This window comes from Rhipicephalus sanguineus, chromosome 3 (assembly GCF_013339695.2).
Source record: "Rhipicephalus sanguineus isolate Rsan-2018 chromosome 3, BIME_Rsan_1.4, whole genome shotgun sequence".
Taxonomy (NCBI): Eukaryota; Metazoa; Arthropoda; class Arachnida; order Ixodida; family Ixodidae; genus Rhipicephalus; species Rhipicephalus sanguineus.
Window position 1 is genome coordinate 135706308 of NC_051178.1, and position 23854 is coordinate 135730161.

General features: G+C 48.6%; 1 protein-coding gene across 1 annotated transcript; it reads left to right on the top strand.

Moving 5' to 3' along the window:
• The first annotated feature begins 7762 nt into the window (after positions 1-7762).
• LOC119385107 (polypeptide N-acetylgalactosaminyltransferase 5-like) lies at positions 7763-23534 on the top strand. The gene is given in 4 exon segments (XM_049413446.1): positions 7763-8704; positions 15985-16260; positions 23072-23147; positions 23150-23534. Coding segments are annotated over 4 exon segments (1533 nt in total). The 3' UTR covers positions 23389-23534.
• The last annotated feature ends 320 nt before the right edge of the window (positions 23535-23854 follow it).

Sequence of the window (23854 nt, forward strand, 5' to 3'; positions counted from 1 at the left end):
CGTTAACCCTTCCCGAATGTAAAACATCGGGCGCATCATGTACATAAAACGGATGAGTGAGAATGAGGCGTAACGATGAGTCGTAATTTTTTTAAAAATCGCAGCGCGCTCAAAGGAAAAAGGCAAGTTAACCAATAATAGTCACATACTCATCGAAATTTAAGTTCTACAATATTGAGTGTTAAGTTTTATAACCTTCTTTATTAGGTATAACAGAAACAGTAGAAGTTTATAAAATTTAGTATAGGAGTACAGATGCTGGACATCGTGCCTTTGCGTCTTTGTCCTGAGGGCGTGCTCAGAAGCTGTATGCAGTACTGACTCTTTCCTGTTCTGTCCTCGCATGTGAGTCATCGATCCTTTTACTGTTTGTCCGTCGTGATCTATAAATCACCCCCCTTGCTCTTTCCTGCGAATCGCTGTCAAACTTGGGAAACAGCATGCGGGTGAAAGCAGTGGAAAAGTGCAACGTGATGAAAACACGAGCAACCTAATAGAATCGGATTTCAGCCTGTATGAAAGAAAGGTTCCAGTTGCAGATAACTTCACTTACGCCAACCGCTGAAACGGTTCCGAAATATACAGCGAGCAGCTCACAACAGCTATCGTTTGAAATATATATTTTTAATTAAAGAACAGCTGTCGTTCCACCGCCAGCGGATGTGAAGGCAAAAGGCCACAACTGGGACAATCATACTGCTAGCATATGCATGCAAGGCACTTCGGCTGTGGCTGTAAAAGAGGAGAAAAAAAGAAAAGAAAACTGAACAGCCATTTAATCGAGCGCCAGCGATTTTGCAACTTCCATTACAAACGGAATATTCTGAGTATCGGGCATTGTGCTCCATGACTGGCAGCTGACTTCGTCGCGTGCGAACGAGCAAACAAACACAAAAATCAAAAGCTGAAATTAGGAAGTCAAACGTTCCTGCTACGGGATGCAAGTTAAATATGGGTTGCACCTCCCATCTGAAACGCAGGATATCTTGCTAACGTTCATATAAACACCTGCTGTTTGTGTCAGCAGCAAAGGAAAACTGGAGAGATAGACGATATTTATTTCCAGGTGAGTATATTGCCCTGCACGAAAACTTGATGTATGACATTTTTTATATGCCTTTGTCCGTGGGTATAACAAACAATACCGAAAGGGAAGATGTTAGAGTACTTTTTTACCGGTCTATGTATTCAGGCATTGCCGGTAGGGAACGACTGCGTGTGTGAGACCGCACCCGACAATAACATCAAAGTAAAAAAAAAAAACGATACAGTGACCCACGCGAAGCTGAGTACACAAAGCCTCTTCGTTCTCGTTAAACTTCCATTTGGGTTCCGTTCACAACAGCCTGACCAAACACAGCTTGCTCTGCTGGTTATACGAACAAGGTGCTGGACACTCTTCCCTTGTATATTTCGCCGCATAAAGCCAGAATGAGGATGAGTCAGTCAGGCCAGACGTCCGTCACAGGAGAAACAGTGATACGGTGCAGTGACACTGCGATGCGTCACATTTTCCTTCCACGTCACGCGCGTTGCCTGGACCTGTTTTCGACATTTTCTCTCCTTTTTCAGAACCTATATATAAGGTCCATGCTCTTACTTAAAAGTGCGTTCATACGACGGGTCAAATGAATGATTCAATCCGCGGAACGAGCGTAGTGATGTCGCAGACGTTCGGCGGTTTGGACCATCGTGTTATCTGCCTCATGCTTGTTCTTGGAGCCTTCTTTGCTGAAGGCGTCTTCGCGTAAAAGGATCCAGCTGTACTATGCGCCGGAGTCTTGTGCTGTACTCATGCATTGTACGTTGTACACTGAGCCTGTTGTCATGCTCTGTCAACGCAATGAATCTGCGGTTTTTTCCATCATGTGGATCTCCCTCATGCGGCCAAGTTCTTTCGACTATGCATCTTTGTTGAAAGTTTTTAAGCCACATGCTGTCGTAACATTGCGTCATTGTATTGCAGCGCGCCCGCCACCACACTAATTCCAGGGAGCAACACTGCCTCCGTCTTATTCGTGAGGCTTTGAAGCAGCGAGCTCATTACATGTGTATAGGTACGCGGCCTGACGATAGCGCCGGGCTCGCGTTCACCGGCTTCATTATACCTCTCGGCGAAGCCTGCACATTTCACGACTCAAATCTTTTTCATCTGAGCAACAAAGTCGCCTTATTAAGGTGGTGCTTATTACTGACGGCTATGTTACGAACGTAAAAACCCGAAAACGAAATAATTGCATATAGACAGAGCCCACATTTCATTCCATGTAAGCATACATTGTCATTCACACCACAGCCGACTCCTATCATTCAGTGGTGCGTTTTCTCGTTCGATTCACAACACAGAATCACTTGCATGTGTAGTCACCCAAACCACCTTGTGCAATGCGGCATTTATGCAGTGGTTAAGACCTCTGTTAAAAGCAAATGAGAAACAATTCACAAAGAAGTGCAACGCTCTGACATTTGTTCGCACGCACACACGTAACAAGAATGACGTTGGGTTCATACAACGAGTGTTTTGCCTATGCTGTATGTCTTCAGCATTCGTGTGCACTCAGTGACCCGTCGATGACATCAAGCTCCAGAATGCACCTCCTATTCAACGGTCACGATGACGAATATATAGTAACATGTATATACAGTTTAAATAGTTGTTTCGACCTGGCTCAACAACGGCTAGAGAGACCATGTAGTATATAGAGCGGCTCCTTTGTCATCCCGTCTTTGTGTCCCTCTCGCGTATTTTCGGGCGCCGATTGAATGTATAAGGAGAGCCCCTTGTTTTGAATTCAAAGGAACATTCCGATGACGTGCAGGACAGTTCACTCAACCCTGGCCATCTAACATCGAAGTTGAAAGCCGTGAGATATGACCGCGCGTAGCCCTGTCATTTCACGAGTCAGGTCATGGTGGTAGGCAAGGCAAGTCCGGACGTGCATGCCGGCACCGTGATCAGGCCACGGGCGTCCTTTCTCTTTCTGCCGGGACGGCCATTGTGTTCACGCAACGAGGCCTGCCTGCAGCCCCCCTCGCCCCCTTTCACTCTTTCGGCCTGCAGCCAACCCCTTTCTGCAGCGAGCAGGTCGCGCAACGGCCTGACACAATGGGTCGCCAAGCTCACCTGCCTGATGCAAGGACCCGCAAGAATAAGACCCGGGGGGAGGGATGCGCGATCCGCCCGCTCTTTAGTCTTGATGAGCGGCCGCAGTGTCCCCACTGGCCGAATGGCGGCACGACGACAGACCGACAGGGTACGCTGGTCTGCTTGACCACTCCGTCGATTGGGCCTAGCTAGGGACCCACGGGCGCCTTTCTGGCTTTCGCGCTGGCCACTTGGACCGGGGCGGGAATTCATTTGTCAACGAGGGGTCCGAAGAAAGAAAAAGGAGCAGAGGGAGAGAGTTCGGACTGTAGCCCATTCTTCTGTCATTTGCGTGCGCCGCGGACAAAGTGATTTCTCATTCTGGAGCGGCCCTCCACTTGGCAGCTGTCGCGCGCACAGACGCCGCGAGAGTTGCATGAATGGTGCTGCCGAGGCGAGTGTTCCTTGTTTTTCACCGCTCCGATCCTCGGAAACCGCAGTGCCGAGAGTGAGAGCAAGTGGTATGTGGGAAAAAGTTTGCGCTGTGGGCGCAATGTGGGAAAAAGGGGAAAGTGTTTCTTCTCTCCACGTACACGCAGAGAGGAACTGGACACTCTGGGAGCAGACTCTCTCGGACTCTGGAGCAGCAGCGGCATTGCGAAAAGAGGTTGAATATGAGTGGAGAGATGGGTACGCGAAAGTCGAGTAACGAACGGTTTGATCAGCGAGGCCACGCGCGACCGCGTTTGCTGGGACGCTGCCGGACAAACCCCTTCCCTGGTGAAAAGACCAAGAGAGCACCGGATGCGAATACAGGGAGCCAGTACCGCCACCGACGTTTCCGCCGCCTGCCGGTCCGGTGGCCACGCGGTGTTCTAGGTCCTATACCACCCGGTCCATTGTATGGGCCCTCCCCCAGGGAAAGGGTTTCTGTGTATACCAACGACGTGCGAAGTGCGGTTTTCTGGGAAGCAAGGGTGGAGAAAGGATAGAGTTCCGTCTCCCCCTTTTTGCTTGTGTTTGCGCTCGTCTTAATGACGTCTATTAATCTTCCGCTAGAAAGGACTTGCCGAAAGCCGGACCGCAGACGGTTCATCATCCAAGCGTGATCGTCACACAGTGAGGCTTTTCCGAGCGGCCATACCCTCGACTTGATTGATCACGTCGCGCTTCCCTTGTAATTCCGCTACGCTTGACAACTTACATAAGCTCTGTGTTCGGGAAGCTGCGGAAGTGAGCTTCATAGGGACGAAGACTATTCTCCAATAAGCAAGTGGATAGACTTCAAACCTGCCTTGTATGGAAGAGATGTGACGGCGTCTTTGACTATGTAGCCGTCGTCGTAAGAATACACAGCCACTGACAATTGCACGGTCGTTAGAATGCCTTTCATGCTTCATTCTACTGGTTTTCTTTCTCTCTTGAGAACCATGCACGATATCGAAAGTATATGACGCTGCTCCATTCACCGAATACCCGCAATTTGGGCGTTGGCCTGTTCTTGTAAACAAGGGAACGCAGGCACGAAACGTACGCACAACTGACAGCAAGCTGACCTACTGTAAGTTATCGAGGTTTAAAAGTTGCATGCAACTGTTCCCGCTTGGACGGACAACCTCATACTGTGTGTGCCACGAGTTAACTAAACGACCGGCCTTTTGCTGCATAAAGAGCAGGACAACTATACTATATATATAGCTACGCTCCCGAGCAGCCCAGAAAGGCACACGCGTTCTTCAGGGGCCGAATTCACAAACCTTTGCTTTCGTAAGTCCTCTTGTCGATTGGCCGGCCTCCTTCACTAATAATATGTCCAATGAAAGGATTTTCTGATTTTTTTTTTCTTACGAACATTTCTAGCGTAAGGTGCTTTTGTGAATACGGGCCCAGAACTTCCTGAAAGCAAAATTTGAGTGCCTCGTCCAGCGCATTAAGCTATTGACTTTAAGCTATTGTCTTCTTTCTCTTTCACTCTCTCTTTACCCCCATCCATATACCGACGGCAAAGTGGACGAATCCTAGTTACTCTCGCTGCCTTTCCTTCGTTACCTCTCTCTTTCTCTCTCACTATTTCTACAGAAGAGTTATTTGTACGAAGCATTTGACCTTTGTCACTCGGCAACTTAGGCGGCAACGTGCACATTCACTTGGGCAAATCTTTGGACAGGGCCGATGTTCAATACTGGACCGACATAGCGAAACGACTCCTCCTTTCTCACGATTATACACTTCATTTATCACAACTCTTCCGTGCCATCGGGTACGTGGGCGCATTGCTTGCGCTGGCCACTTACGAAGCGTGAAGACGAATTTTATTGGAGCAGAGCATTATCCAGGTTGCAGGACACGAGTGTATGTACTCCAGGTCCAGTGCACCGTATCTGTGAATGGCGACGCAGAGTTGGGGCTTTATCTCTCGCGTAGCCTAGGAAGCGTCGACCGACTCGCATGGTTCTCGCTCTGTTTGGGGTCGCGGAGTGCGGGCGCTCTATTTTTGGGACCTTTGCCGTCCACCGCGCTGCGTTTTTTTTTTTCTTTTTTTTTGGGGGGGGGGGGGGGAGGCGTTGCCTCGCGTGCTTCCTTTCTTTGACTTTTCTCCTTCCACGGCTGCAGCTGGCCCCGACGTCTCAGAGATTCATGAATGGCTCGCTGTCCTCCTCCTCATCCCTCTCCGTTGTGCTCGCATATGAGCCCAAGCGTTGTTGCTGTGTTGAGAACGCTTGCGTCATCATGGTGGAGCACTGCACTGTGCCGTAACCGTGAAGTGAAAAACAATGGAAACAGGCTTTCTTATAACAGAGTTTAATGCATGTGTGCTAAAAAGGGAATCTTGCGCTGCGCTAGCACAGCTGTGAGATGACTTGTCCGTGTGGTTTCACCCTTCTGGCTTCTGATGGCCTCCTTGAAACCCATTTTTCATCAATTTGTTTCAATAACGATCGCTATACCCTTGCTTCGTTTCTGCATCCGATCACTGAACTGTTGTTTTAGATATAAACAAAATATGCTTATCCGAAGTATACAAATAGACAGAGCCATAAACGCATTCTAATGCGTCAAAGTATTATTTTTTATTCACACGGAAAGCAAACATATGATCAAATAAAATGCCCTTGAACGCACAAAGTCGGACTCCGTGAAAAAGACTTTGCGGAGCTTGAGCAAAACAAAATTGAACAGCAATAAACATTGTAATGAGCCGCAATTTGATTTATCAAATCACACATTGAAGACTATTTTTTGAGCGACAAATGGACACGATTTGCCGCGATCCATTAACGTTACGCAGCATATCAGGTCCAACGCCCAGCCCTTCAAAAGAGCGAGGGGTTTTAGAGTATTCAATTACCTGTCAGAAATTGACCTAAGCAATCGGAAAGCTTTAAAGATTCCCTATTTTATATCGAAAGGCATAAACTCACCTGACATCCCATTTGTAAATATTAGTATCAATTTCACATGCACATTTCATCAATTTTATTCTTTCTTTTTTTATTAACTATTTTTCCCACTCCTCTACAATCTTTTAGTCTGATTCCACATCCCTATATGCAGAGTAGCATGCCAGCGGCCATACACGCGCCGGTCAAAACCTCTGTTTTCCGATAAAGATTCTTTGTCTCTTACACCTCTTACACATTGCTCATTTACACGAACGATGGACCCTGTCTAGTAATTTCTTCTTCGCATGTGCTTCATTACGTTCAGAAGGCTGTACACCAGGTTGAACGAGGGGACAGTTTATAAACACTGTCTATGCATGCAGAGGGCAACGCGGCAGCCATCGAGGCTATAGCGAGCTATGCTGCGGCAATTCAAGGAAACAAAACAGCATCTTGAAATTTTTTACTTCATACGTGACGAGATTGAGCTTTAAAACTAAAACAACAACAACAAAACTCGGTAATAAAAAACTCTCAGGGTCCCTTATGCATTCACCTAAGACGACTGGAATGCAAAATCCAACTTTTTCTTGTTAGTCGAAGTACTGACCCCGCCCCCCACCCCCCGAAAGCTCTCTCCACCTAACGTGGTTTTGCACTGCCTCTAGGATGGGAGGCACCTCACCAGGTTTTGTACTTCCTCCGTGATCGGCCCACATTCGACCAAGGTACGATGTCATGTGTCATCATGTGACGTCACTGTGACGTCATAATGACTTCACAAATTTTGGCGATCTGTGACGTCGCGTTGACGTCGTACGGCGATGTCTTAACGATGTCTTAACGTGACGATGATTTTCTGCATCACTCGTCCCCGACGCCACTGGACGCCGACGTTCAATTTTCGCGTTTGATGAGGCATCAAAGCTTTCACCTTAAAAGGTGAAAATTCAAGTACCACAAATTTAAGATGGTTGGCTAGCTGGGTCTTGGAGTTGGTTGGGTCTTGGAAAGAGGGAAGAAAGATGAAAACTAAAAATATTATTTAAACAAATGAAGCTATCAACGCGTTGATTTTTCTTTTTACTGAGTCACGTGGCAATAAAAGTCTATTTCTTTAGTTATCTTGTTATGAATTTTAAAAGTTGCATTAAATTTAGGCGGCTTTGTTCTAAATTCTGCGTCTTCTTCCTTTAGTGATGGAAAATGCGCGTGCCCGCTCGGCTCCACCCATTCCGCCGAGTCGAGCAAAAGAAGAACAGTACGAACCACTGGAAGCTGGTCTGCTTCGATCATGCCGCTGTTTCCCCTGTTTCCGTGGATCTCATGGCGTCGGCGTCGGTCCCGCTTCGTGCTCAAGATCTCCATCGCCTTCATGATCGCCCTCACGTTGTTCGTCATCTGGAAGGACGCCTGGTATCACCACGGCAAGTCGGCTGCCTCTGCTTCTGCCAGAAGAGGCGGCCCCAGGCGCTCGCGCCGTTCCACCCAGAAGTCGGCCAACAACGCCTGGAAATGGATGCCGAGCACCGAGGGGACCGCGGTCTCCTTCTACGACGCCCTCTCGACTCCCGACGCGGTCATGGACGGGCCGGAGGACCCATCGGGCGACGACGAAGAAGAACGGGAGTTTATGGCCCGTATTCGCCAGGATTGGGGACGGGACGGCCGCGGCGTGTACCTCTCGGGAGCCGAGAAAGTGAAGGCCGACAAGGAGTTCAGCAGAGCCGGCTTCAATGCGTACGTGAGCGACAGGATACCACTGAACCGGACCCTATTCGACAACCGACCGCGCCAGTGCCTGGTGACGACGTACCCGAAGGACTTGCCTTCGGTAAGCGTGGTCATCACCTTCTACAACGAGATCCTGTCGGCGCTGCTGCGTACCGTGTACAGCATCGTCAATCGGAGCCCGCGACGCATCCTGCGCGAGATCGTGCTCGTGGACGACTTCAGCGACCTGCCGGAGGTCAAGTCGCCCCTGTACCGATTCCTCAAGCGCCACTTCCGGCCGGGCTTCATCCGCCTGCTGAGACTGTCGCAGCGCGAGGGCCTGATCAGGGCTCGACTCGCCGGCGCCAAGGCGGCCCTCGGTGAAGTCGTCGTCTTCCTCGATTCCCACTGCGAGGTGCACGACGGTTGGCTCGAGCCCCTGGTCTCTGTTGTCAGCGACGACCCGACCACCATAGCCAGCCCGGTCATCACAATCATCAACGAGCAGTCGTTCATGCACCAGGTTCGTGAGCACGCTGGACAACTACACTTTTCAAAATCCAAACAAGACGGATGTTCAGGCCTCTTAAAGGCGCGAAGTGATGAGAAGCCGTTCAACAAGAAATGTCGCTGGAGCCAGCGTTTACAGGGGTGCTTGACTTGTCGCTGCCCTGACGACTGGGTCCATGCGACATTCCTTGTTCGACGAATTGTAATATTTTGCTGAAAAGCACCTTTAAGGAAGCTAAATGACGGGTGCCACGCTCGCGCCTCTTCGCTGTGGCCCATGCGCTAACCACGCACTGTTGGAAAATACCTGACGCAAGAAGCACGCATTTCCAGTCAGTCTTCCTGGCTTTCATTTCTGTGTCACGAATGAATACTTAAGAGTTACGTTGACCTTAAAAGATATCCTGAGCCATGTAAGCGAACGAATCCGCTAAAAGTAAACCATAAATAATATCTGGGGTTTTACGTCCCAAAACCACGATATGATTATGAGAGACGCCGAAGTAGAGGGCTCCGGAAATTTCGACCATCTGGTGTTCTTTAACGTGCACCTAAATCTAAGTACACGGGCCTCTACCATTTCGCCTCCATCGAAATGCGACCGCCGCGGCCGGGGTTGAACCCGCGACCTTCAGGTCAGCAGCCGAGCGGCGGACCTACAAATAAACAAAAATGTAACTGTTGTCATGTTCAAAAATACGTGTTTAAGAGATTAAAGCGAAAGACGGGGCGACGCCACTTTTGAGGTTTCTTCACCGCCGAAGCGTGACGTCACTGAATCCCTTAGAGCACTCAGCACTCAATTTGATTTTATTAAAACACATGATTTATAGTTTTCAAAGAATACATTATTAGCCTAAGCTGATTGGTGCTCCTCTACATTCGCATGTTTCTGTGCGCAGCCTTTTGTGTGACAGACGTGGCTGACAAGACTAGTTAATGGACAGCTCAAAGAAAAAAAGGTTCCGAATCGCGAACCCACGACTGCTGGGAACCGGATTGACAGCTGTTATACTACATGCTCCTTGTGCATGCTTCTTGTTGTGTTTCAAATGTCGTGAATGTTATCGGGATCAAACATAGTGCTACACTGTAAAAAAAAATTACTCCCAGGAAAAAAGGGAGGGCCATAAAATGCTTGTCCTCTAGCGACCCCCCCATTCGGAGTTTTTTAAAAGAAGCTACTCTAACCAATCGGGGACATCTTCCGGAGTAAAGCATTTACTCCGGCTGGCCGGAGTTACACTTCACAAACGCGTGGCGCCTCCGGAGTGTTTCTGCCGCTCCTTCACTCCGGCTGGCCGGAGTTATTGCGTGGCATCTTCGGAGTATTTTTCACTGTTCTTTTACTCCGGCTGGCCGGAGTTTTTGCGCGGCACCTCCGGAATATTTTTTGCCGTTCTTTCACTCCGGCTGGCCGGAGTGACTGCGTGGCACCTTCGGAGTATTTTTCGCCGTTGTTTCACTCCGGCTATCCGGAGTTTTTTCGTGTCACCTCCGGAGTATTTTACGAATCTCCTTACTCCGTCCGGACGGAATTTCAGTGAGATGCATCGGGAGTATTCTTCTCTTTGCTTCGCTGCTACAGTTTCTTCACTCTATGCTGATCGTGTCACGCGTTGGTTATCGAAACACTGCAGAGTCACTCATCGAAACACTGCAGAGTCACTGTGTACTTTTATCCACAGACCTCTAGCAGATGAAAGTCAAGAGAACACGTGAGTTCTTATTATTTCATTTATTCACAATAAGCTGCAGTTTTCTGTTCATGAGCAAGCATTTGGGAAAGCAATACAAGAAACAAATATGCAAAAGGCCACCAAAAAACAAAGCAGAAGTCAGATCACGTGAAACCAACGGCGCTCAAGTTTTAAGCGCAGCGTGTCGAAATGAAGCCCAGAATGCTGCAAAAGAATGCACAACAAACGAAGGAAGCGTAGTCGCCGGAAACCATCCACGACGGACCGTCCATCAGATTCATTGACGACGCAAAGATTCAGCTGATTTCTTCCTGCATAATTTAGCAAAAAAGTAGTACATGAGAACTAAGTCATGCCACAAACACGAAAACTGAGGACACTGAAGCCACAGATACTCATTAAATTACATACAGGGTGGCAGTCCATGAGAACACCCAGGTTCTTACAGCATAGTCAATACTAAATTAACGACAAACTTTGACAGAGCAGCACTAATTAAACGGACCACACAAAGTACACAATATCACAAAGAAGTCAATATAAAGAAAGCACATCCCACGTACTCTGGTGTCAGCCAGCCGCTCTATGATAAAAACACACCTCCGCGCCGCGAACAAAGTGCAAAACGCGCGAAACTTTTCCATATAATTATAAATCGATACCTGACTTCTGCTCAGTCTTTCAAAACTTCGCTTTTTCACTAAAATGAGCGAATTTCAGTACTCTCGACGAAAGTATCACGAATGCCTCTCCCGATTAACTTGCTAATTTTATAAATATCATTACTGGTGTATTACAGCGTTCCCCGCATTTCGCCCCGAAAAAATCTGTTCTTATCGTCGGGCTACTTCGCATATTAGGCGCTTCCAGTTTTTATGCTTACGACCGCTCCATAAGAAAAGCGTTCCTCTATTCTGCTTTCCAAAACAGGCTTCGAGGCAAGTTGGCGTTGTACCTTTCTTTCTTAATTTGCTGCGCCCGCTCTGTCATGAAACTTTTCGTAACGGACATTTTTCAAAATAGTTATTGCCTGGTAAGACGACGATGTGTACACAACTACGTTCTGCGTCCAATATGCGACGCTCTTCTATCACACCTCGTTCTCTGATACGCTTTCACCGCTAACTATACTACAGCTACCACAAGGGTTTGTTTAAAGGGGCCATGACACGGTCACCCAAAGATTTGTGGTTTTCAGCGAAAACTAGAAGTAGAGGGTCTATTATGCCTATACAGATGTCAAAAGTGGGCTGTAAAACAATACTTCAGTGCAAAACAAGCCCTAGAAGTCGCCGGCTGTAAACCCCGCCCACCGCCGGCGACGGGCATTTAGCAATGGCGCGTGTGACGTCATGTGCAGCACGGAACGGAGCCGTCGTCTTCTACCAAAGTTTCAGCCGCTGCAAATCGTTCAATTTCAGTGCCAAGCTGAAGAAAAGTAAAATATCTCGATGTCACGTGCAGCTGACCACGGAACAATATCGTTCGCCGCAATGCAGATGCTTGCACAGCTAGCTGCTTGTTACGTCACGGCTCGCGAGTGCACCTGTGTTGCCTGACTCTCGGGCCGCTCGCGTGTTTATAAAAATATTCGATTATAATTTAAGTGCTCGACCAAATGCGCAAAAATTTCGCCAGCTTATTTGTGAATGCACAAGGATTAATCCACATAACACAGATTATGATCGAAAATTGGGTGTCATGGCCCCTTTAATTATTTAACAATGACGTTAGTCATCGGGATGAAGATGTACCACCAATCATCAAAGTGGGTGCATACACGTTAACGGTGCCATTAGCTGCCAGACATCAATATACATTATGCAAACTCTCTTATATCAATGTACAGTAAACATTCAGTTACTTCTGTACGGGCACACTTTACTTTCGTGTTATTCGGATTCCTATGACGGAGGGATCAACCATGTTTTTTTTTTAATCCGTGAGGTTGCACTTCGTATTCTATGAAAACCATTCGGAGTGAACTTGGCATGAGTTTCAACAACGGTTATAGAGCCACGGTAATACAAGTATGATAAAATACATTGAAATCTATGACGTGACAATGACGTACCGGCACTGGCGTTAGGGTTAAAAACTTCGAAAGTTTACTTCGACATTCATTTTCCCTTAGAGCACTCAGCACTCAATTTTGATTTGATTAAAACACATGATTTATAGTTTTCAAATAATACATTATTAGCCTAGGCTGATTGGCATGCTCCTCTGCATTCGCATGCTTTTGTGCGCAGCCTTTTGTGTGACAGCCGTGGTTGACAAGCATATAGTTAGTGGCAAGCGACCGAATCGCGAGCGACTGCTGGGAACTGCATTGACAGCTGTTATACTACATGCTCCTTGTGCATGCTTCTTGTGGTGTTTCAAATGTCATGACTGTTATCGGGTTCAAACATAGCAGTGTTTTGCTTATTGTTTCATACGTGCGCCTCTTACAGGGTCGCGCCATATACTTGAGGCTTTCGAATAAGAAATACCGAAGTTCTGTAATACGTTACGACATTTTCCCTCGATGTTCTCCATGCTGTTGTCAGCGGCACTCGAGTTCACACGGCCGCTGTATTTACAACATGCGTGCTTGGCGTCCAAACAAAGACGATGGGCTAAGGTCCGGGAAGCGCTGGCTGCCGCTCGAATTCACCGGCAGCATTTCGGCGCCCGCACAAGAAACGCTACACTACGTAAACGTGAACTTCGGGCCTTGAGCACGTTCGCCCGGCGCTGTTGGCCATGAGGCTTGGATCGACGAACATTCAAAAAGAACAAAAGTGAGATTGCGAGCCGGGAACGCGTAGCAACGCATCGCCGAAGAGCAGAGAGAGAGAGCCGAGACACCAGCGGCGTCGGACGCAGCTGAACGAGCTCCAGCACCGAATCCCGTTTTCTCCTTTCACATGTAACCCCGCCGATTTGGTTGTAACATAGTCCCTATGTTTGTAACTTCAGTTGAATACAGTTTTCTTCTTTAAATCGAACCTTGCCTTAAATCCATCGCTTGGTCACCGCTGACACTGTGATTCACACGAAGAGGACCCGTACACGCACACTCGTCCTCATTTATCCTTGCAGCCAATCAATGCTCCTCTTCTCATACATCTTCGCCTGGCAAGATACTCGCTTCGGAAACGTTTAAGCCGCATTTCCCAACAAGCACCGCGTGCCAGAAATTCTCGAGCGAGACCCGACAATTCATAGCGTTTACTTATCCACGAAAGCGTCCAAATCACCAGTACGCATCTCCGTCGGATTACACACGCTCGCATCCGTGCACCGGCGGTTTTGACACGTTACGTCATCCCTGCGTAAGAAATGCGTGCGCGAAAGCACTGCCAGTTCTCGGCCTGGCACGCTGCTGCATACGCTATAGCGTACGCGTGTTTCGTTAAGTCCACTTACGCGCTGAGTCACGCGCGTAGGAATGCGTCAGCGCTCTCGCGGAAGGACCTTTACGAGGCGGCAAGGAAAACGGGACGGCGCCGGCCGGACGGCCCTCGCAGGCATCCATCCACCAAAGACCTTTCCTCGGGACGGCCTTAGCAACCGCCTCGTCGTCGCGACTAAAAGCGTTCGTCAACGCGCCGACTATCGCGCAGAAACCGTGAAACGTCGCGATCAACTCTTCGTCTGTGACGTATTAAAAGCAGTAGCGCGCGGCAATGGGCGTAAGCGCGATATGCGAGGAATCTGCCGGACCGGCCAGTCCTCGGCTTCAGAAGAGCCTTGTGTAAACAACTGGGCCGCCGCCAAGGCGCCGTCACTTCATCAATGAAAGAGCCTTGATCGACAAACTTCGCTCTCTCTCAATCTGCAACCGCTTCGTCTTTCCTCGAGTGCTGCGAGCCAGTCGCAAAAACTACTCCTCCCTGATTACGTGTCCGGCCAGAGCAAGAAAAGAAAGAAGTAAAAGGAAGTGTGGACGCACGTGGTGGTCTCGACGGGGCACCGGGCGGCCTTCGCGATGTCCGCAAGGAGCGCTGGCGCGCACGCAGGTGTCTCTGCGCGTGCGAACGTCCGTATAGTATACGTGTATATAGTATAACACAAAGAGTACAAAGTAACCGCTGTAGTCCATTTCCGGAGTTTCTCTGTATGTATCCTCCCACCGTTCGCCGAAGAAGAGGAAGAGTTATATATGCTCCGTGGCCTTGGCACTGTCCCCTGTGGCACCTCGCGTTTGTTGCCGCCTTATTGCTTCTCTTTTTCTTCATCATCGAGTCCTTTTGTTTTCTTCGTCCTATCCTCACGCGGTCTCAGCCTCCCAAGATTACCGAGAAGACGGCCCAGGTGCCGTAAAAGAAAATGGGAGGAAGGAAATTCGCGCACGACACGGTATGATTCAGCGTCCCGAAAAGGATTTACATGTTTGCTGTTTTTCCTCCCGCGCCGACGACGACCGCGGAGACCTCAGCGAGAGTCGTAACAATCGGCTGTCGTCAAGAGCCGGTAGCCTTCTTTTCTTTATTCTCAACTCTTTCCTCTTCCCTTTGCGTGCCAGCACCCTTGAATCCGAATGCATTAAAGGCGCCTTATTCGTGGGAGGTCGCCCCCCCCCCCCCTCCTTCCAGAGGACGGGAACGCGCACGTCGCTGCCTTGGCCTCTTGCGCGCTTTGCGTAGCCTTTCCCACGGCATGTCTCGCGCGCCTCGCCGCTTGGCTGAGACGGCGCTGGTGACGTCACGAATAGTACACTTTCTCTAAAAATGTATTTGCTCGATCGCTGCATGCCAATTCCCGGTGTGAAATCATCGGCTGGCCTACCGCTCGTGGCGTTGGCGACGTACAACTTCAACGCGATAAATGTCCCGTGGTGAAAACGTCAACGTGAAAGCTTGCTGCCTGGAAGGGCGACAAAGATAGTGAATAACCAGCGCGAGTGTCGATATCTGTTAAGCAGTGTATTTCTCATAAAGTACATACATATACATACATAGAAGAGCAAGCATGCATACATACGTAGGTATACAGTCGTGAGAGAATGTTTGGGAACCGTGGCACCAGTAAGGAACAGGAATTTCTTCTTAAACAGTCCCACAGCGCAGAATCATTACAATGCAGTGAATTGGTCGAACATTGACCATTTATCAACATACTCGGGCAGCAATCGAAAAAATAAATTTAACGGCATGTTACACCCTTTGTAACACTTAAAGGCGAAAGATTGCTGCAGACTTGGTAATGCATACAGAAGTCATAGTAGCGCGAATGAGCGTGATCAGAGGAGAGGACAGGTCACCACGAGCGCTCGCGGTGACCTGTCCTCTCCTCTGCCCACGTTCCTTCGCGCTACAATGACTACTAAATGTTTAGACCGACTCACCCAAGAAGTTAAGCTATAATGTCGGGGATCAGACTTCTTGCGAGATATGACGAGCCACAGTGTGCGAAACGCATTAAATTGCCTTGACGCTGCCAGTCAATTGAATTCTTTTCCTCGGTTTTTTCCGCGGCTTCTTCCTCACCTTATTTTATTGTTAAATGGGAAATTATTTGCTGAAGCTTGTGGACACAAGGAGTATACGTCATGACTGGAAGAATACATATGTGTTTGTTTTGTACACGCAACGATGTGATGCAGGGCGGCGGCGAGTTCTTCATACAGCTGGGCAGCTTCCAGTGGGACGGCGACTTCACGTGGATCGTGCCGCCGCGCGGCTGGCGCGATCCAACGGACCCGATCCGGCCGGTGCGCAGCCCGACCATCGCGGGCGGCTTGTTTGCCGTGGACCGGCGCTACTTCTTCCAGATGGGCGGCTATGACCCCGGCATGAACGGATGGGGAGGCGAGAACCTCGAGCTCTCCTTCCGCATCTGGATGTGCGGCGGACAGCTTGTGGTCGTGCCTTGCTCGCAGGCGAGTTACAGCCTTACCGAACCGAATGAAATTCGGCACGAATTGAACGAGGACGAAGAACACACATAACAGGACGGGCGCCAACTTCCAACTAACTTTATTTCACTGTGGAAATACGATTTTACAGCACAGCCAAGGCACACGGTGATAGTGCGAGCGCATCACGATACTATTTTTTTTTAACATTTTTTCTTTACTCGTACCTAACAATGAAGGAACCGTAAAGTTCTTTTAAGAAACCTGTGAGCTATTTATCGAGAAGAGATAGTGACGCCGTGCTGACCCTTTGCCTTATGTAAAACACCTCTATCACTTCTCTCTCAGTTGTTTTGTTTGTCATTTGTCCTCGTTCAATATGCGCCGAAAAGTTTCCTCAGTTATGAACCAATTAGCTCTAACGAAGATTCTGCTAGCCTTACAACCGCAGAGTCAATCCGGGCTGAAACGTGTGTAGGCGTCTGATGGCGGGCCGTCGCCATGGCGAGCGATTGGTCTATCGGCTTCCTGTCACCACCCCAGGTTGGAAGAGAAACTTCGAGGCATATATGTGCCCGATGCTGTCGTCACAGCCGCGGCAGTGTATTTTGTGGGGTCACGCATATATACAAGAGCAGAGAGGGGATCATGGCGGCACCCAGAGAAACGTGGATATAGGCAATCGCTTCTCAATGTGGTTCTTATTAAATACGAAGCATTTCTTAGCGAACCTTTGGCACTTTGAGCTTTTCTATCTACGTATCTATCTATCTATCTATCTATCTATAGATAGATAGATAGATAGATAGATAGATAGATAGATAGATAGATAGATAGATAGATAGATAGATAGATAGATAGATAGATAGATAGATACGTAGATAGAAAAAGATCTATCTATCTATCTAACCGCCTACGTCTGGGTGCTCTCATGGTCGCCTCCTTATCTTGGTGTAGACCAAAATAGGCATGGGAGGGTATATAAAGGGATTTGACGAATATGATTGTCTGGTCATGACGTGAATAAAGTCAAAATCCTGTCGCGTACGTCGTCAAACCCTTTCCTCCAGACACGTAGCACATAACCGTTTACCACGGGCCGCGGTGTACGGGTATGCGCCACAGGTGATTGACAGTTTATATCTACCCACGAACGGCGAGAACAGATATTCGTAATTTAAATGTGAGAGCGTTAAGAAAAATCGACATCGGCAGCGTTGACCCGACGAATTGAAAGAATAAAGATTAGGATCCCAGCAAGAATCGAACCCAAGAATTCTGCGTGGCAATCAGGTATTCTACCACAGAGCCATGCCAGGTCTATAAACTGGTTTGGAAAAACAGCCTGTGCAGGCGTAATAGCGGTGCAACATCAATTGTGGTTGTGGTGCTGGCTTTCTAATTTTACAAGAAAGCAATAAACACTACATGTGTACTCCTACGATACAGGCGTCATATCAGATTAACGCCTGTGGTTAGTGTTGGCTCCACCTTTTATAGCAGTCTAATAAACATTACATTTGTATTCCTGTGATTCAGCAAGCTATATTAAAGAATTGCTCGACCCCTCACATGATTGCACCATAAAGTGCACTTAGTTTCGATAATATAGACGTATGTGCTTTAACGTGAAGGCTGACGTATACGTCGCACCGTATACCCTTTAAACGCCAGTGTTGTCGACGTGCCTGGTAAGCCCACGATGTGCACACAGCTACTACACTTACAAAACATTTCTAACGCTTGGCTCAAAGATTTAAAATGCAGCATAGAAGTACTCGCTGGCTGCTTCGCATGAAACGGATTCCCGAAACGCTTGGGATCTGCCGAATTATACCAACTTTTGCGTTGCGAACGTGAACACCGCGCCCTTATTTTGCTGTTGTTGTTGTTGTTGTTGTTGTCATCGTCGTCGTCGTCGTCGTTGTTTAAATATTCCGGGAAGGTATACTCTGAAAGCAACACCGTGTTTACCTTGAGAAAGTAACCGCATCCTCACGCGATAGCCTCGTGAAGACTACGTTTTCGTGCCTAAACACATGATCACGATAACGTATCCATGTAATTAGGCTAATTAACATGCGTATTCTTTACGTATAGCGTTCCGAATCTTTGTAGTCGTCGCGGAGTATTCGAAATTTATTTATCGAGTGTTTTTCGTTGTCCCGAGCGTCACAATAGTCTGTAGGTCAAATTGTTATATACTGTATTAAAAGTTGACCACACGATTATAATTAATCCGTTGCCATAATAGGATTCGGCATGCATGCGACGTATTAACCGGGATACGAACGATCATAACGCAATCGCTTTTGGGTTACTACTTGTACCGAAAGCAACGCAGTAATATTATTATTGTTATTGTTAGCTGTTCTTTAAGCATCAATTGGCTCCACAGCTTTCAGCAGCACTGCAGGGTGCGCAAAGCCGACGGGAGCGTTAACTGGTTCGCGGTCGAGATTAGTCAGTGCAGCGAACTCATTTGAGGAGCCTTGACTGGACATGGTGATATAACTCACCGTATAACTGCAGGTCTAAGATTACAGGAGTTACGTGATGCATGCGCGGCAGTCCTCTGAGTGGGTACTGTTGCTGGGCCCGGCATCGCAGTTGTTCTCCTGGCTTCACCCCCCCCCCCCCCAGTCCTTGCGTAACGTGCCGCGGCAAAGTGTGCACCTTTGCCGAAACCGCCAAGCTCGTGCTGACATACACGTAACTCGACACACGGAGACGGTGCTGAGGTTTTCGCGTCTTGCGTTTCGCCATGTAGGTCTCCTAGCTCTTGCAGTGCGATCGTTTCCAAAGTAGGCCGCCGCCAGGCAGTCGTTTCGTCTGGCTTTTGTTTGGTTGCTGCTCATTCTTTTCTGTTCGCGAGTTCTGCTTGTCCAGCCGATGAACACCGTCGTTCCGAACGCTGTCTGTCAATGCGCAGTTGTTCTGTGTGCGGGTCTTCCACATGCTCCCGTCTTGTATGCCTCGTATATAGAGTCTGTTTCTAAGTGCGCAACTGATAGCGCTCCTTTGTCCACTTTTTGTTGGTTCTGAAGCCCCCTGACCAGGCTGAGGCACCTTCTTATGCGCGATGGCGTTTGGAGGAGAGTGAGGGGCGTTTTCTTTCCCGTTTCCTCACGACGTCTTAATTTTTGGGCTTTAACGTCCCAAAACTACGATATGATGATGAGGGACACCATAGTGGAGGGCTCCAGAAATTTCGACCGCCTGGGGTTCTTTAACGTGCACCTAAATCTAAGCACACGGGCCTCAAGCATTTTCGCCTCCATCGAAAAAGCGGCCACCGCGGCCGGGATTCGATCCCGCGACCTGCGGGTCAGCAGTCGAGCACCATAACCAACAGACCACCGGGGCAGGTGTCTTGCGGCGTCTTGCAGTGTGGGTCGCGAGAGGTGGAACGTCGTGCATAATTCATCGTCATAAGTTTAAGCTATGAACATACGAACATACACTGAGGGGGTCGGACCCCACTCCCTAAATAAATTTCTGGCTACACCTATGAATTAAATATTACCACCAGAAATTCACGGTCCGTAAACTAAGTACGTTTCCGTCCGTATACAGGTATACTGATGAAATTTCTTACACATACAAGTTGGCTCAAAGCTTCCTCATCAATCCGACAGCAGTTTGACTTATTCTTTTTCAACGTCGCGGGTGAAAACGCAACGACCAGGGCTCGTAAAACTTGATTAGCCCAAGCAGGTTGTCACCGTACCGTTTCAAAATATTTTAAGTCATCATCACTCAGAACAACCATCAGATTATCACTTAGTCATGGTGAAAGACATGGCTTGCGCGGTAGGCCGCAGCTGTTTAGTTTTTTTAGGCGAGGGCGGCGTCTGAAATATCACGCCGACTGACGCCTTGGAGTCTAGACAACACCTGCGAGTGATCTCTTCTCTCGCACACAGTATTCGAACTCTCTGGTGCAGCAGCTAGCAGCAAAAGCTGATGCCTGGCTCGTGTGTCTGACAAAGAGCCCGAGTGGCGTCATGCTCACTTAATGTAAACAAGATTGTTTGAACGGGAGCGAGCTCCTCAAACAGATAAACACGCGAAATTTACGCGTTCGCCAACGAGGTTAACGCCCAGTAATTGCACCTCTTGCACCAGTGACTGACAGTGGTCTATCACTATGGGTCAACGTGTTAGCGAGGCTACTCATAATTGTCTTTGTCAGGGTTGCTGCGCTGTCGAAGACGAGTCCTGTTTCGTCGGATTTGTTCCAGTAACATTTTATGTGCATTATGTGGGCCATGTGCGTCAAGGAGCTTTCGGACGTATATATTTAGCTGCGCCTCAGGTAGTAAAACCCGAGGAACGAACAATTTTGCAATGCCGAGTCGCGCGTTTCCTTCAAAGAGGACACAATTCGCAATGCCCATAGACTGTCGCGCCACCGAGCGGAATTCAGGAGCGTCATCTCGAGGAGGGTTAGTAGACGACAAAATGGCGGCACTATGCAGTCGCTCCCTTGTTCGGCTGTGCTAGCCTCAGTGTTAACGCGTTGGCAAGAAAGGAACACTACGACTTTGCATGTTCCCTGCATCAGTGAACAAACCGGGCCCTCCGTGACACGAGAAATCTGATTCGTTCTTGCGAGACGCAAAGTTTTCGTGAAAATACGTGGCAATTCGCGCTTTCAATGCTAGCCCACAGTGTACCCATACTATCAGCTTCGCGAGGCTTTCTGTAGCCACGTAGGTAAGTTAAATGTTATCGTCTGACATATTCAGTTGAAGCTCACCCTGTTTTACTTGCATATATAATTGGTCAGTGTTTCTTGTAGTGCATGAGTCCCATAACACTGTACGCGGGAGGGAGGTCGCGCGGGCTCGCGATGTGCTCATGTATAACTGAGCGATCTCAAGTTGGCGATACATTAAAATAGGGCCTCTATCCTTTGTCAGCAAAGCGCGGTTGCGAATCGTGCGAGCGACATTTCAATCATTCGAGGACGCGTCTGCTCGACGCCTTTCGTGGAGCGAACGCTTTCCATCCACGCCGTCCTTCGCCAGTGTGTTTGGTTTCATTACGGTCAGGGACCGTAGTTTCATAGCCACCGCTGCGCGGCTTGTTTTTGTACGTTTGTTGATAGGTGGCAGCACACTGCAAGCGATTTGCTTGTTGACCGGTCTGAGAGCAAAACGTTCTCCGCGCCCAGACGTCTGTCTAATTGTAAACGTGGTGACGAGGGGTGGTCGGAGTCGTTCGGCGGAGGAAATTCTTGAGATTGCTTTCAGCAGTGATGTTGAAAGAAACCATCTTGACGACGAGGATTTTTCACTGGACGTAGAAGACTGTGAAAGCTCCGAGAGTGACAGCTACGATGAACCACCAGCTGCTAACTCACGAGGAGCGAGTTGCACTTCACGTCCCCTCGTGCTTTAATGTTCTTTCACGCTCGTAAGTCACTTTGATTGTATTTAATGTATAATATCCTTGAGCGAGATCAAAATAAAGGCATAGTTCTTCTTGTGCATTGCATGTATCACAATTATTGTGGATATTATTACGGAGCACCGCATGCCGTCAACACGCTCGAGCTCGACCAACGAAGCGAAATGGTTAGAGCGATGGAACGTGCAGTCACGGCCACAATCCACGCCTCTCGGCGAACTTCTTCGACGTTGCGAGAAGCATATGTGTTTGTTCTTTTCGATATATTCATGTTTCGATCGTGCTGATCGAACCTGCAACATGCGAGTGAAGTACACACGGCTCTCAGCATGGCTTTGACACAAGCGCTACTGAATGGCATGTTAAATGCTTGTGTTCCGTTGAAGACGTAACTCCGCGTTTTCGACTGCGCAAGTAATGACGACGGGGTATTATCACAGAACACTTTTATGTTTGCAAGCCGTCATCACGCGCAGCAGCGATGGCGCTACTCGCTGGCGGCCTACTACTGCGGCAAATCCGTCAGGCAGGCTCGGTACGTACTACCTCGGAGTGCCGTTCAGCTCATACGTCAATTCTAGTTCATACAGGTTTATGTAGCACGCACAGGATTTCGCAAATCATCGTTATGCACGGTAACGAAGCAGAAGTATAACCTTTCACTTCGCAGCAAATAATTAGGTGGCGAGTACTTAGCACTTTCCATGGTTTGGGAAAGTATTTTAGTCTCATATCCATTTCAGCGCAGCTCATGACTTCATCCGGTGATAGTGGCACGGTCCGTACGTCCGCACGTCCTATCTGTTCCTATGCTAACAAACGGGTTGACCCTCCTTCTGGCGCCATATTGAAAAGCACAGCGCGCCACCTATAGTTCGTGGGCATTGCGAATAGAGTCACTGTATGGCTTAGGAGTGTGTTGTATACATAAAATACACATAAAATAAGCAAAGCCCTTGGGATGTGAGTGGGCTCTGCGGTCTCACGAAAAGTACCGAATGGTGACCAAAGTGTTTTTGTCACATGTCCCGGGTGCTTGTTGGAGATCGCTGTTACAGCCCAGGGGCGTAGCCAAGGCGGGGGTTGGGGGGGTTCAAACCCCCCCGAAATTTTTCAGTTTTGCTTGCGCATATATACACGCACACATACAAACGCACGCACGAACATACATAAAGTATGGTTGAGCCCCCCCCGAAAAAAATTTCTGGCTACGCCCCTGTTACAGCCGACAGCGGCAAGCGGTCGCGGTGGTCCGCTCTGTAGTCGCGTTATAGATGAACTTCGATGAAATTGCTTAGCGGAACATGCTTCACTATAGGGGAAGAAAACGTTTGCAAGAATTTGGTAGGGATTTCAGAGCTGCGCGTTCACGCGTGCATGGTCGTAACCGTATTCGCTCTCCTCCTTTTGTCTTACAAAGGTGGCGCACGTGTTCCGGTCCCAGCGTCCTTACACGATCCCCAATGAGCGGGACAGCCACGCGCGCAACACGAAGCGCGCGCCGAGGTTTGGATGGACGAGTACCGCTTCATCTTCTACGACAGGAAGGCCGTCTTCAACGAGCTGGACGCGGGAGACCTGACGGAGCGCAAGAAGCTGCGCGAGGACCTCAACTGCCACAACTTCCGCTGGTACCTCGAGCACGTCTATCCCGGTGAAGTACCGCCGGTGCCCGAAATCGTCGACTCGCCGGAGGCTGGCGACGGTGTGGAGGAGACCGTCGAGCACGAAACATGAGAGCACCCGCGAAGCGAGGCCGCTTCCAGAGAAGTCCAGCCTCGGGATGCAGCGGTCAGGCTGTACACACGGCCTCCTAAATCCCACATAAAAGTCACCAGACCTCCGTGCTTCGTTTGTGGCATCTAATTTCGGTGACGCCACGAAGTATGACCGATTGTTAATGGATGGCTAAATTAAAAAAATCACAGCATATCCACGTGGTGAATGATGACGAGTGGAGCGAAGCTCCGGAGGAAATCATCGGTAAATCGTGAATCTTCCGTGTAACGCCCCATCAATCATCATATAAAGAGTGAGAAACACAGTGTGTATATTACAAACATCAAACTTTTATTTTTCTTAATTAGATGATGCTTGGCTTGCGTTGTGCCTTCATTATCACGGCTTTATCGTCCTAGAAATGAAGGGATAGCGGTTCCTGTACGGATTGCAATTGGAAATTTGAAAATACCAGGTCTATACA